Raw genomic sequence first — 14,244 nt, forward strand, 5'->3', positions numbered from 1 at the left:
AGCTTCCTTCACCTATCCTCCAGCAACCTTGGGCTACCGTGCCGCCATATGCCCATCCATCCATGTCGCCCACCGTTATCTTTATCTTTTCCCATATACTTAATTTTTAATAAAGTTAATTTTGGAATTGCTTTATCATAGTTTTTTAGGCTTATCTTTTAGATTGATAAAAACATAAATTATTTTTTATTTCCAAATACATAATTTCGTGTCTCTAACACCCCGAGCCCCACCTCTCTAACACTTCAAGTAACATGTCTGCGTCGCTGCCACCCGTTCTTGCGCTCGTGCTCGTTGGAGAAAAGGAGGAATTTGACATGAATAAATCTGTAAAACATTCAATTAATCAGGTGAGTTATTTTAGAGTTAATTATTCCTTCAAACCGCTAACTGGTGATTTTTTTGAATTTTTTTATCATGTTATATCTATAAGAGCAACTCCAAAAGGCTCTGTAAACTGAGTTGGCAATGTAAAAATAGAAAAAATTCAAAAAAATCTCAATCCAATAGCCTCTTCATCTCGTCCGATCGCTATCTGGCTAGCAATATTTTCGTGATCGCTCGGTATGTTTCACGAGGCTGCCGTGCTCGCCATCCCCTTCGTCCCGCGCAACCGAGAGTTTGTTCGCGCATTTTTTCCCCTCCCGCGCACCGCTCCCGCCCACAGGACGCCGCCGCCGCACGTCATCCCACGTGCCCGGCATCCCGCAGCCGCGCCCTCGCTGCCCGCCCTCGTTCTGCCGCCTCTCCGTCCTCCCGTCGTTGCGCCCTCGACCGCAGCCACGCCGTCGCCCTCGGCCGACCTCACCCTGCCGCGCCGTCTCCCTGCTCCCCCCTGTCACGCCTTCGCCCGCTGCCATCTGGTGTCGTCGCCCTTTTGCCGTCGCGCCGCTTCCGTCTGGCCATCGTCGTCTCGCCATGTGGAGGCCGCCGCGTCCCCGTTCAACAGCGCACGGGGAAAGCAGCTCATGTAATGAATCCGTCGGGACTGGTAATTTTTCTCAGGTTGCAGCAGTAAGGGTGGATCTGGAGAGAGAGTTTGATTTAACCGGTATCGGCTCAATGTTCTCTCATGTGATTCCTCCCACAAGCTTCAATGGTCGGATGCCGGAGAATGTGCAGAATGATACGCAAGCCAACGACGATGAGGTCTACAATGGTGAGATGATGTTTCAATTCATATATTTCCATTTGATGTAGTCTAATGGATAAATTGATTGTTGATAAAATTGGGGGTCTACAGGCTTCAATTGGTGTTGTCAATATGTTTCGAGTGTTGGCTGACCATATACAATCACCCTGGCAGATGTAAATATTTGAACACATGCTGTCAAATGAAAATTCATAGATGAACAACCCAGGGTTATTAAGTTTTCTAGATGTAAACCACCAGACAAATATTAGGTTCTTCAAGTAAATCGATGCTGATCTTCTTTTTGTATATACAAAAATCAATGTTGATATTCAGGATGTAGTATTAAAATTTTCAATGAGGAGTGCAGTATGGCTGGATGACTGAATTAAAAGAAGCAAATTAAGTGCCACACTACACAGAACTTTTGTATGAAGTGCATTCTGCAAGTTCAACACCATATGCCAAGCATGACACAACAATGAAAAAAAAATTATATTCCCTTGATCATTTGCATTGCACGGAATGAATCTCTTGATTGAATAATTGCCTACTGGGAAGATACTGAGACGCCATCTTCATTCTGTGCAGGGTGATGGCATAGTGAGTGGTTCTCAAAAATCATACTAGTGCTATTCACTTGACAGGTGCTATGGATACAAGGTCTTACACTGATCTCCTAATGAGTGGTTCTCAAGAATCTCACGATGACACACCTACTAGTGAGGCAACCATCCATCAAGCTCATGCAACAGCCAAGAGTTCTCAGGGTAGAATAAAAAATTTCAGCACTGAGGAGGACATACTTCTTGTATCAGCTCGGCTGAATGTGGGCATGGATCCTATTCTAGGGGTTGATCAATCACAAGGCACATTTTATGAGAAGAATACATGAATATTTCCATGCAAACAAGACGTTTGAGTCAACTCATACAGAAGTTTCTTTAATGAATCGTTGGTCCACTATACTACATGATGTGAATTTGTTTTGTGGATGTGTGTCTAGGATTGAGGCTAGGAACGAAAGTGGTTCTTGAGTTGATGACAAGGTAACAAACAATATTTGAGTGCTATATCATTTATTTTAGGTTTCCTTTGTCATAATTTTTTTTGTTTCAATGTGCATATTGCAAAAGCATGTGCATTGTTCAAGGCTGAAGACAAGAAGCATAGGAAGTTTACCTTGATGCATTGCTGGAATATCCTGAAGGATAAGCCCAAGTGGATGGAAAAAGGCAAGGAAGTTGGATGTGCCAAAAAACAAAACAATAAGAAACAAAAGACAGTGCCAAATTCATATATTGAATTAGATCCCCCTGCCGCCCCTCCTGTTGGTGGTTCTGATTCTCAACTATCAGGAAGACCTGAAGTAAAGAAGAAGGAGAAACAGAAGCTACGGCAACGTTCCACTGTCGAAGCTGTTGACTATCTAATGGCAAAGAAGAAAGAAGCTGACCATGACAAAGAGTTGAAGAAAGAAGAGAGGTGCAACAAAGCCTTTGCTCTGCAGGAAGAAAGGATCAAATTGGAGAAAGAAAAGTTTGAGTTCCAAAGACAGCAGGAAGAGGATAGAATTCTTGGTTTGGATCTGAGCACAATGAACTACAAACAACAACAATATTATGAAGGGCGTTAGAATGAGATTATTGCAAGACGTTTCAATATCTAGATGTGTCTAGTTTTAGTCCAGTTTCAGTTTGAGTTTAGTTTTAGCACAATTCTAGTTTGAGTTCAGGTTCTGTTCTGTTCTTGTCATGAAACTATTGGAGTGAAGTGTCATGAAACTATTATGTTCTCATTTATTCAGTTCTCAACTTTTCATGCGGTTTGATACTTAATTATAATGAAAAAGAACAGTGAGAAAGCACTTGAGGCAGTCTCCCGTTTGCAACTTTTCCTGTTGCAGCATATTGCACTGAACAAACTAAATTATCCTAATATTTTTTGGCTGGCTCAAGTTGCTGAACAAACTGAATTAGGTGCCAAATTTAAGAAGACACATGAAAATGTCTTGGTAACCTCGGAATGGACCCCTAGCAAACACAAGAGTGTCATGTTTCTCTACTAAGGATACAAAGGACCTAAAAACGAAACAATTAAATTCCATGCTTTCAGCTAACCATCTCAAAATAATTAAATATTCATAAAATAACAATATCATCCTCTGGAATAATTATTAAATGGAGTACACAATTACTGAACATTAATCCAAGTGGTATAAGTCTCCTTGGTTATGCCACAAGTGCTCAATTAGGTCTGCCTAAAGCTGAGTGTGGGTTTTCTTATTCTTAATGTTTTTGTAATTCTGAATGAAAGCATCCGGTTCAAGTGCAGCATTATGGGAAATCGTCACCCTTTCTCCCATGTCGTCGTAGTTGCACACATATTGTCCCATATCGTTGAAGTTGTAATCATCCTCATCTCGCTCATCTTCAACAATCATGTTATGCATTATGATGCAAGCCGTCATAATATTATGGAGTGTCTTCATCCCACAAACGAGCCAGCCCTCGAACAATAGCAAAGCGAGATTGTAGAACCCAAATGCCCTTTCAACATCCTTTCGACATGCTTCTTGTGCTTTTGCAAAATATTTTTTTCTTATTACCCACGACGGATATATGCCATCTGCTAGATAATAACCTCTTGAATAATCGTGTCCATTGATCTTGTAATTAACTTGTGGACCTTCCCCCTCGGCAAGCCGTGCAAATATAGAAGATCTATGAAGCACATTTATGTCATTGTGTGAACCAGGCATGCCAAAGAATGCATGCCATATCCATAGATCTTTAGATGCAACTGCCTCAAGTATAATTGTTGGCTCCTTTTTATATCCCCTATACATCCCCTGTCACGCAGTAGGACAATTTTTCTAAGTCCAATGCATACAATCTATGGACTCAAACATGCCAGTAAATCCTCTGCTCACTCCAATTGCTAGTAACCTAGTGGTATCCTGTTCATTAGGCATCCTCGTGTACTCCGAGCCAAAAACCTCAACAACACAGGACACAAACTTTCTCAAAGCTTCTAGAGCGGTACTCTCACCAATACGAATGTACTTGTCCAAAGCATCAGCCGGTACTCCATAAGCCAACATACGAAAAGCCGCAACAACTTTCTGCAGACAAGATAGTCCTAGCACACCGGCTGCATTCCTCTTTTGCTTAAAATAGTCATCATGTTCCTCAATAGCTTTTATTATGCGAAGAAATACATGTTGCCTAATCCGAAATCTATGTCACAGTACAGTAAAAAGTTAGCAATATTATAATATATATCACTTAAATATTACATAAACATTATACCAAATATGTGAACCTGCGTCTAAAAGTCTTTGCTCCAAATGTTGGATTCTCTGAGAAATAGTCTCTGTATAGAAGACCATGCCACAAAAGTCTGTCACGATCTATTACCGCATGTCCCTCAACAGAACCAATTCGACCTAGATTATTCACCGAATCCTCAATGATCATGTTCGCAGCACCAAAAAATAGATCATTCTCATCATCCGAAGAGGAGGGATCAATCACTTCATTCATTACAAATTGATTGAATTCATCATCGGAATCCATACCCTAGGCGACAACGTCCAACGGCGAGGGGTTGCGACAGGCGTCGTCGCAGCGACTACTCGCATTGGCAAGCGTCGAGGCGGATTGAGTGCAGTCACGGCAACATATGGCAGCAGTAGGAGGCCGCCGCGGCAAGAGACCGTCACGGCATGAGGTCGGTATCAAGTTGATCCGCCGCAGCAGGAGCAGTCGCACGTAAAAAAGTGGTCGGCCGGTATTGATTTGATCTGATTTGGTACTTTTTGAATATGGCTAGTCTAGGGATTTAGATAGCCTGTTGGTTTCCTCTCAGTTTTTTGCACTTTCTATTTTTCTACCAGGCTACTAAATCTCTAAATTTAGGCAGGACTATACCTAGGCCATTGGAGTTGCTCTAATACTCCATCTGATTTATTTTATTTGATACCGTTGACTTTTAATCTATATTTAACCGTTTATATAATTTATTTTTATAAAAAAATATAAAAAAGGTAAGTTATTAAATATCAAATATAGATCCAAAGTTAGTTAATGATGCCGAATAGAAAAAAAGCTGGAGGAAGCAGAATTTTAATATTTTAGTAATTAATTTCATTATTTATACCATAACTATATAAAAAAGTCAGATTTTTTTTTTATTCTTAACACAGGTGAAAGCCAAAAACCCCACTCGCGACGCAAAGTGCAGAGCCCTTCGCCTTTTCCGCCCGCGCTGCTGCGGCGGAATCCATCTCCGATGGCGATTCCGGCGGAGGTGCGCCGCTACTGGCTGCCCATCCTCCTCTCCGCCGCCGGATTCCTCTTCCAGCTCCTCGTCCTGCCCCACTCCTTCCCGCCCACCCACTACGACGGTGGGACCCGCCCGCTTCAGGTCCAGTTTCACTAAATTTGGTATCGTTCTGAGAGTTTGTTTTTCGGTTGGTTGGATTTTTTAGCGCTCGGGATCGAGAGGTTCGCGCCGGTGGAGAGGGTGGTGGAGGCCTACGAGCTGCTCTCCAAGGAGTGGTGGGTGTGATTGATCTGAATTTGCTAATAATTTCGGGTTTATTTCTGCAGCCTGCTTTGTTTGATGGAGTATGCAGCGCCAACTGCAGTTCATAAGTGTATTTGGAGTAATCTATTGCGATGTGGTCTTAACGGTCACATCTATCTGGAGTTTACCAGTACGGTAGTGCTGCTGTGCTTATCTGTGACAGATTTCATAGCTTTTGCTACTGTAAAATTTAATCCAATCTAGATGTTCTTTACGTGGGAGATGATAGGTAGTGTCGTAGTGATGATCATACTTGGTTGTGCTGAAAAAGAAATAGATTTGAGATATTGTGAACAATATTAATTGTCCTTACCTAGCGTTTCAGTAATGTACTTAATGAAATTACTTGTAAGTGGATGCCAAGCTTACGGTTTGGTGAATTACGACTCAATGGGGCTTTTCAAGTGCTTTCAGTTTCCAAACCTGAAACTGAAAATGCTTGTGCCAGTTATATTTCACTTTAGCAATGCATGCCTACTTTATTTCATTTGAAGTTTGAATATATCCATTGTGGTAAACTGTGTGACTTTTTTCTTTCAATGTCAACTCAGGCTCGCTGAAACAAATCAACAAACAACTGCTGATATTATTAAGGTAAGACAAAACCAACCCCTTTGTCTAGTTGCTAGCAATCTTGTAGTAGAATACAGATAAAATTTTCCATAGGAAGTTTTCAGCAATCCACAGTTCCACACATGGGTCTTGAAACAGTTTTCTCTCGTAAATTGTAAGACCTTGAATAAACATGACATTTTTATGTCTCTGTGGTTTCTCCTTCAAAGTTAAAACTAGAGGGATTATATGAACTTTTGGATTACACACCTTCAGGCTTCAGCCATTGAACCTTATCTATGTGCTTTTCAGATATGTTCAATGCCTGCCTTTTGCTAACATGGAACGTTGCAATCTTCTTGTGTTTTATGCAGATCCGTTATGCATATGAGCTGTTGACAAATCCAATTTTGAAAAGGGATTATGATCTTTTTGGTCTGGACCATCATAAGGTGCTGCTCTCTCTGTGTGTGGTTTACGTGTTGACATGATCAACACTTTTTTTTCAGTCATGTTTTTGTTTCTGGCAAACCTTCGCTCATTCATTTAATCATGATTTGTTGTAGAATGTCCTCGAGAAAGTCAAAGAACAGTATCAAAAAGAGCACTTTCTGAAAATAGATCTCCCCTTGTTAAAAGATTCTTCAGTTTGTAAGTTCTGTGTGTATAATGTCTTAGAATTAGGATTGATTTCATTGGTTTCTCTATTCTTGACATTTAACTATGTTGATTCCATAGACTCAACTGATTACGCCGTCAATGTACTGACCTACGAGTCATTCATGCATACTATTGCTCAAGAACACCCATTGCTCATAATGGTAAGTTGAAAATACTTGGTTTCTGGCTTATGTTATTACTGTAGGCTTCAGATGTCTATTTCACATTATATTTACACAGCTCTTAAGATTATTCTTTTGTAGGAATACTGGAAACAGTATTCTGCTTCTAGCTGACTTTTGTTCTACTGTTACTGTGTAGGTGTATTCAAAGGGTAGTCCTCGCTGTGCTCAATTTATTGAATACTGGAAACAAATTGGTATGTCTTTCGCATTGAATTAGTTAGCTTTTGGTGCACTGCTGCCTTTAACTACATAGTTTATACACAATGAAAAATTAGAACCAATATTCTTCCTCTAATAGTTAGATCTATGCTGAACTGGATTGCAATAAGTCCCACTTAGTACTGTTCATGTAGGATTAGTAGAAACTAGAGTTGTGATAAATGGTACAAGTGAGATTGATAAAAAAAACATAGTTGGTCTCTCTTTCCCCCTTTTAAACTGGCATGTTATGTATCTGCATGTCATATTTTTCTATTAAGATGGTTTGGCTGGCATAAATTTTTGGCACTTTTGAGCATTATATTTATTTATATTATAAGGCTCGGATTCTTCGTAAGGTATGCAAACTTAGAAGTTGTCTCTTCCTCTCTATTTTTTTTATTGAGCAGTACTTTGATGGATATGTTTATGGTTGAGTTAACAAAATCTCCTTTTCCAAATAACTTGGTGGTGTACTGGTGTTAATGTAATTACAGCTACTTTCTAAGAATGGAAAATTGTTATATTCTGTAGAGAAGCCCTCTCTGAAATAAAGTCTCATATACCTTTCTTCCCCCTCTGATTGAATATTATATTTCATGATTTAGGCAATCGACTGGATGGTGTAGCAAACACTGCTATGGTAGAACTTGGTGATGTGCAACTAACTGGTCATTTTGCAGAACAAAGGTTCTCTAAACAACCATTTTTCCGTAATGGTATGTCAAATCAGCATTCCCTGTTAATCATAACATGCACTATGCAAGTGCAGCAAATCTGCACATGGTCATGTTTATTTCGGCCAGTCATTATTGTTACATAAATTTTATCAAAATGATTAGGGACACTGGCATTACATTAAATTAGGTCAATGTGGGTACTTCACATGAATTTACCACTGGATATTACCGTGATATCTAAAGGGGAGTATTCAAGATCAATGGCAGGGTTCGCTATCTATGATTATGACCAAGAAATAAGGGTCCCTTTCAATTTGATGAATACAACCCAAAGACTTTCACAAAGTTTGCCCCTAAAGTTCATTGTTAATTTTTAATTTGCTTTAGTGGGAGCTCGGAACATAGCCTTCTCTGCCATATGCGCTTACAATATTTGTTCGTCACATGCAGGTCTACCCACTCTTGTTGCATATCCTTCAAACTGCAGAAGTCCATCCTGTTACATGAGGTGACTATTCTAGTCAAAGGATTGATTTAGATAAATACTAAGAGTTTGACCAATCTATTCGACTATTCATTCCTGCCATGTTTGCTTTTGCACAATGGAACCTTATGTCTTGGCTGATCCATTATAAACAGGGAATTTATGATTGTAATCAATATAACTTTGTTTTGTATGCCTAGGTACCCAGGTGAGCTTCTTGTGGATTCGGTTGTTGACTGGGTGGCAACGTCAGTTATTGGTTTACCTCGTATCTTGTACTATTCCAAGGAGACATTGGTGAGGTTTATGACTGGTTCTATTTCTTCAATTTTGTTCCTTTTTATGGTTGTCCCAAGATCATACTAAGTTATAGAAAGCTAACTGTTGTACAAATGATTTTTTAATTAATTCCATCCATCTTGAGTTAGCAGTTAAGATTGATACGGCCTACTATATGTTACACATAACATTGCCTTCCTTGTTCCTTTGCTGGAAATCTTCTTTTGTTATTCCAGTCACATTAATACTATCCATTTATATCCAGTTCTTTAACATCTAGATTCTATATTCATTGGCTGAGGTTATATCTCCTTGTGATCCCTTGTGACATCATGTCTTGATTTAAGGATGACCCTAACCTACCCTCTGAAGTATATGACCATGTAACCTAATTGCGCTTTAGTTGGACAGGCTTTTATCCAAGAGTATTATGTTTCTCTAATACAGAGATTATCTCATTTTCAGGGCCCCCAGTTCATCGGGAAGAGCAGTCATCATAAGGTACATTTGACTTCACTTTACTGATTAGTGCATCATACACTGGTGCATCTATAGCTACTTCGCTTATGTAGTTTCTTGCATCATTTTTTATGTATACTTCATCAGGAGAGTATACATAAATATATCTGTTGGAATGACAATATTGATAGAATCAGTTTAGAGGGATTTCTGTGTGCGTTTTTTTCTTATCAAAATCACTGCTACTGTCTTTTGCATTACATAGGTCAAGGTTATCTTTTTTTCAAGTACTGGGGAACGTGCTGCTCCATTCCTTCGCCAAGCTGCCCAAGAGTATTCGACCTATGCATCATTTGCATTTGTCTTATGGAAAGAAGATGAATCCCAGATTTGGTGGAATTCGTATGTCCTTTATGTACTATTTACTGTTATATCTTATATTCACCTTTGTTGGTATTCATATGCTCATTCAGTATTATAATTGATACTGGTAGCTGATAATTTTGTAATGAATAATGTTTTTATTAGTAAATGTGGAAATTTATTCAGTTTATAGAAGATAGTGAAAACTATCATGCATTTTAGCTTCATCCATCTAAATCTGTTCTTAACTTCAAAGCTACATACTGCACCTTTTATATCTCTATTCAATATAACTGCTACTAGCTGCTGTAGTAATTTTCTAGTATTAACTATTGACCTTCTACAGATGTAATAGTTTTCTCATATTAACTGCTGATCCACATAGATTGCATGAGTGAACTTAATTGTTTATCAAACTGAATGAACTTTATTTTCTTTTGTTTTATATAATTCTTCCCTTTTGCTATGTTGTTATTGTTCAGTTAATATTATTATTATGCTTGATCTGCTTACTGTTGCATGACTTTTATATGTTTATATCTTTGTTGCCTCTGATGATTCATCCTGCGAAAAGTCCAATAGAAGAGACTCAAGTCAGTTTTGGTCTTAATAAAACTTTACTGCTGTGGATCTGCTTCCTAACCCTTTGCCCTTATAAACAACTCCTACTGATGTTGATGTGCTTAGATGTTAAATGTCTGGATTTTAAAGTTTCTAACAACCAAGACTACTTCCAGGGAGCTATAGAGCTCTTTTGTGGAGAAGAGAAGTTGGCTATCTGAAACACCGCGTGCTGAAATCACAGATAGGGCTGGTCCACTAGTGTTCAAAAGACATGATTTTCAAACCAATGAACATTTCAACGAACAAACAGATCCCTGTGTCAAAGCGCACAAATAATTTATGACGAGTTCCTTTTTATTAGTGTTTTCTTGTCTCTTTTGGAGCAGGTTAGGAGTGGAATCAGCTCCATCACTTGTTTTCTTGAAGGGACCAGGTGCCAAGCCTGTTGTATTCCATGGCAAGTTTCCTTTCCCTATGTATCTCTTTTATCGTTGGGTTTTCTGCACTGTTGAGTTCTAGTTATTTATTGCATCTATTTCAGGAACTTTTACCAAGTCAGAGTTCACAAAAATAATAGAGGAGCATAAGCACCAAGGTATTAACTAAGTTTGTGGATCAGCAATATACTGAATTGTCATGCTACCGTTGTAATTTCATTTCTCTATTGAAAAAGAAAATATTCGATCTCTTCAATATGCTCCTTTCTTGTTTAGAACTCCGACAGCTAAGAAGCGATACATCTTTGGAACTTGGTTGTGATGCCAGAGGTTATTCACGTGCTGGAAATGACACGGCGATTTGGTATTGTGTAATTGTTGCTGGTCGTCCTGGTGTAGAGCTAAGTAAAAGGAAACAGGTATTTTTTCTGTAGTTGGTAGGGGGCTTATGTATTTAAGCCAATTGTTTCATCTTCATTATTGTCTTCCCAATTTATGTTGCTTTTGCAATTCAAACTTCTTTAGATTTTGCGGAAGGCCCAAGACCAATTATTTAGTGATGTTGACGCAAGTACTTCTGGGAGTATGGATAGTTCAGTTGTGGCATCAAGTGCTGCAGCTGCCTTAAAAGATGACAGGCTAACCTTTGTTTGGTTAGATGGAGAAGTCCAGAAGGTAGAATGCTTCACAGTGCTAACTTTAATTATTAACTGACAACTGTATTTTGAGCTTGTGTTTAGTACTTGCTGTTTGGTGACATGATCTTCAAAGGGTCGAATGAACTTTAAAAGATAGTTCACATTATCATTCCTGCATCCATTCATTGATTAGTCCTTTTGACAGAAAGCAAGAGGAAAATGCAGCAGATAATGTGACTGTTATATATGATATTTTGTTCTAGAATGGTAGCTTCACCTAGTTGAGGAAAAGCATGTTTGGGGATATTTGTAAGTAGGGTTAATTAGATCCATGCCATTATAAATTTGCCTATTTTGAAATTTGCCTCACCTAGCATTGAGATCAGGTACCATTACACCACTATATTACCATCTTACAATCTAGAATGGTAGCCTTTGATGTGCACATCAATTTTCAGTATCATTTTTTCAAAGAAACGAGTAAAATGGATCATATAGACCATGGGTATGTCCTGCACAACATACCCATCTGTCATCATGATTAGTCTCTTTGGAAGAATTATAAGGTATCTCTAAAAGTGCTATGAATCCTGGAAGAAATGTTTTATGCCAAGCGAAATATCCCCACAAATAAAAAATGTACATTTTTGATTATTCCATGATTGCCATGTACACCACTGGAAGCCATAGTAATTGAAGCATTTTACACCCTAAGCCAATTAAACAAGTCTGTGAAAGAAGGTAGTGCATGACTACGTACTACATGTCTGTCTTCTGAATCGTTTGCAGAAACTTTGTGCCTTCTACCTTGCAACTGATTACAGTGGAGCCTGTGGTCCTGGAGGTTTTGGAGATGACAGTGATAAATCTGAACTGTTTATTGTACGTTTTCAAAGAAATGCAACATATGAGGCGTTGAAAGCTGAGAAAACGAATAATCTTATGGAGGCTCTCCAAGGACAGCATATTCCTGATGCCTCCCAGCTAGTGGCAAGGTATAAAGGTCCGGACGAAATAGAGGAGGTGAGCATTCTAATGTTTTGTTGAAACATAGTATATCTGTTATATTCTACTGCTGTAATCATGTTATGTCAGGCAGTTGAACTGAAAAATCTAAATACATTGTTAACTTGGTTGCTCATCACTTGGCAGATAAACAAATGGATTTCCCAGATCATCAAAGATGGAGATACTAGGGAAATACCTTACTTTGTAAGTATCTTAAAGCATTGCAATCGATATTAAACAAATCCTTGTGCTTCCTTTTAAACAGTCTCTAGCATGTCTTCTTGTGTTAAACAATCATTTAAAACTCTTTCTAGCATGTCCCCTATAAAGGTTAAAACCAACGTGAGATGAACATTAGCTTCTGCCATAACTTGTAACAGCAAGAATATCCCAGCGGCAAGACTTGTTCAAACTTGACCCAATCTCTATGCATCGTATGTCTGGCCTACTTTACCTAACATCACAATTGACATAATATGATCATTACTAGCCTCTAAGAAAATATTATATCATCCGTATACCTTGTATCTATCTGAGCATATTCTAGATTTAGTTTTGGCACTAACTGTAGAATCACCGTGTGACCAGCGAATGCACACACTCATTTATACTCAACATCAGCACCTAGGTTTCATTGCTTGTATGTGGTTTTTTCCTGTGTATGTAGACTTCAAAGGTACCAGATCTTGTGCCTGAGGAAACAAATAAGGAATGGCTAAAAAGTACCAAAAGTATCCGCTCAGCAGGGAGCAGCGTAAAACACAGGATTCAGAATAGTGGATTTCATTTCAAAGATTACCTGACTGACCCAAGGATCGGTCCAGCTTTGCTTATGTCTGCATGCATTTCAATGGGAGTAATATGGTTCAAGAGCAACCAACCAACTCAGACCACTCCAGGGGTAAGTGCGTTTTGATTATACCAATCATACGAGTGCTCTCCTGAACTTTATTTTCCCACTGAAACAAATATTCATTCTACCAGCTTAGCTTTCTCATATGTTCTCTCAAATCAGTTATAGGTGAATGATAGTACAGTTTAGCCTAAACTATTAAACTGAGCAAAAAAAATGCAAGAAAACCGATCAAATATTGACATAAATTTGTTCAATTAATCCCCCAGAAAAGTCAATTATGTGTTCAGAATGGATTGAGATCCTCTGCCATTATGTCACTATCATTACCGTCACTCATTGTCTGCATGGGCGATTCTAAAATTATTACCGTCACTCATTGTCTGCATGGGCGATTCTAAAATTCTGACCTAATGTTTGCCTTACAGGGTGAAGCTCCTCCTAAAGACAAGACTAAGAGGCGTCGTCTTCGTCCGAAGCTGAGCACGTCACTGTTTGGCGAGCCCACGGAGTCTACCGATCCTGAACCCAAAGACGCTCGTCAGTGGGAGATGACCGACTCTGATTCGGACTAGCGAGTTGAACCATGTATAACCATCGATAGGACTAGATAAAAACGCTAATCACACATCAGAAATCTGAAAAACATCGACCAATTGATCTTTCGTGTATCTACCTAGCTGCTTGGAAGTTGACAAATCTGATGGTATCAGCTGGTGTTTCACTTTCACGGCTGACTACTTATTTTGGTTTGATCAATTGTAGAACTGCGAAAAACATAGTTTTGATCCCTCTTAGCTTGATAACTCTCTTTTTGTTATCGTTCAAAGCTTGATTGGAACATGGGCCACAAATTTACAGGTTCAATATAGAACGTATCTGAAAGTTATCAATAGTATTGATCACTTTTTAGTTCATGGGGGTAGATATTGCATGTATTGAGTGGGTGCTTAACAAATTGAAGCTACATTTTCCTTCAGCTTAGGGGCTGAGGGGAGCTTCCGGCGGTTGTAGCTTCTTACAGTTTCTCGATAGGTCATAAGCTATTTTAAATAGTACTAAACTTTTGAGAATATGGAGTTATATATTCTAAAAAATAAATTAGAAGTCGGAAGATGGAGATCTCAGCCTTTTCATATTCTATGTGTTACAAACAGTAATT

General features: G+C 38.8%; 2 protein-coding genes across 2 annotated transcripts; both read left to right on the plus strand.

Moving 5' to 3' along the window:
- Positions 1-2,240: 2,240 nt before the first annotated feature.
- On the plus strand, positions 2,241-2,946 carry LOC121055030 (the record flags this gene model as incomplete). Its single annotated transcript, XM_040526397.1, has 1 exon — positions 2,241-2,946. A coding segment is annotated over one exon (528 nt), but the record flags the coding sequence as incomplete, so codon positions are not given.
- A 2,405-nt stretch (positions 2,947-5,351) lies between these two features.
- Positions 5,352-14,067, plus strand: LOC102700728. The gene is made up of 20 exons (XM_006658802.3): positions 5,352-5,540; positions 5,625-5,694; positions 6,274-6,316; positions 6,649-6,726; positions 6,841-6,925; positions 7,013-7,095; positions 7,256-7,313; positions 7,926-8,036; positions 8,448-8,505; positions 8,682-8,778; positions 9,226-9,261; positions 9,485-9,621; positions 10,533-10,603; positions 10,688-10,741; positions 10,860-11,002; positions 11,109-11,258; positions 12,011-12,244; positions 12,374-12,433; positions 12,897-13,130; positions 13,511-14,067. Exons 1-20 carry the CDS (start codon positions 5,426-5,428, stop codon positions 13,655-13,657), a joined length of 2,064 nt encoding a protein of 687 aa, XP_006658865.1. The 5' UTR covers positions 5,352-5,425; the 3' UTR covers positions 13,658-14,067.
- The last annotated feature ends 177 nt before the right edge of the window (positions 14,068-14,244 follow it).

This window comes from Oryza brachyantha, chromosome 7 (assembly GCF_000231095.2).
Source record: "Oryza brachyantha chromosome 7, ObraRS2, whole genome shotgun sequence".
Lineage (NCBI taxonomy): Eukaryota > Viridiplantae > Streptophyta > Magnoliopsida > Poales > Poaceae > Oryza > Oryza brachyantha.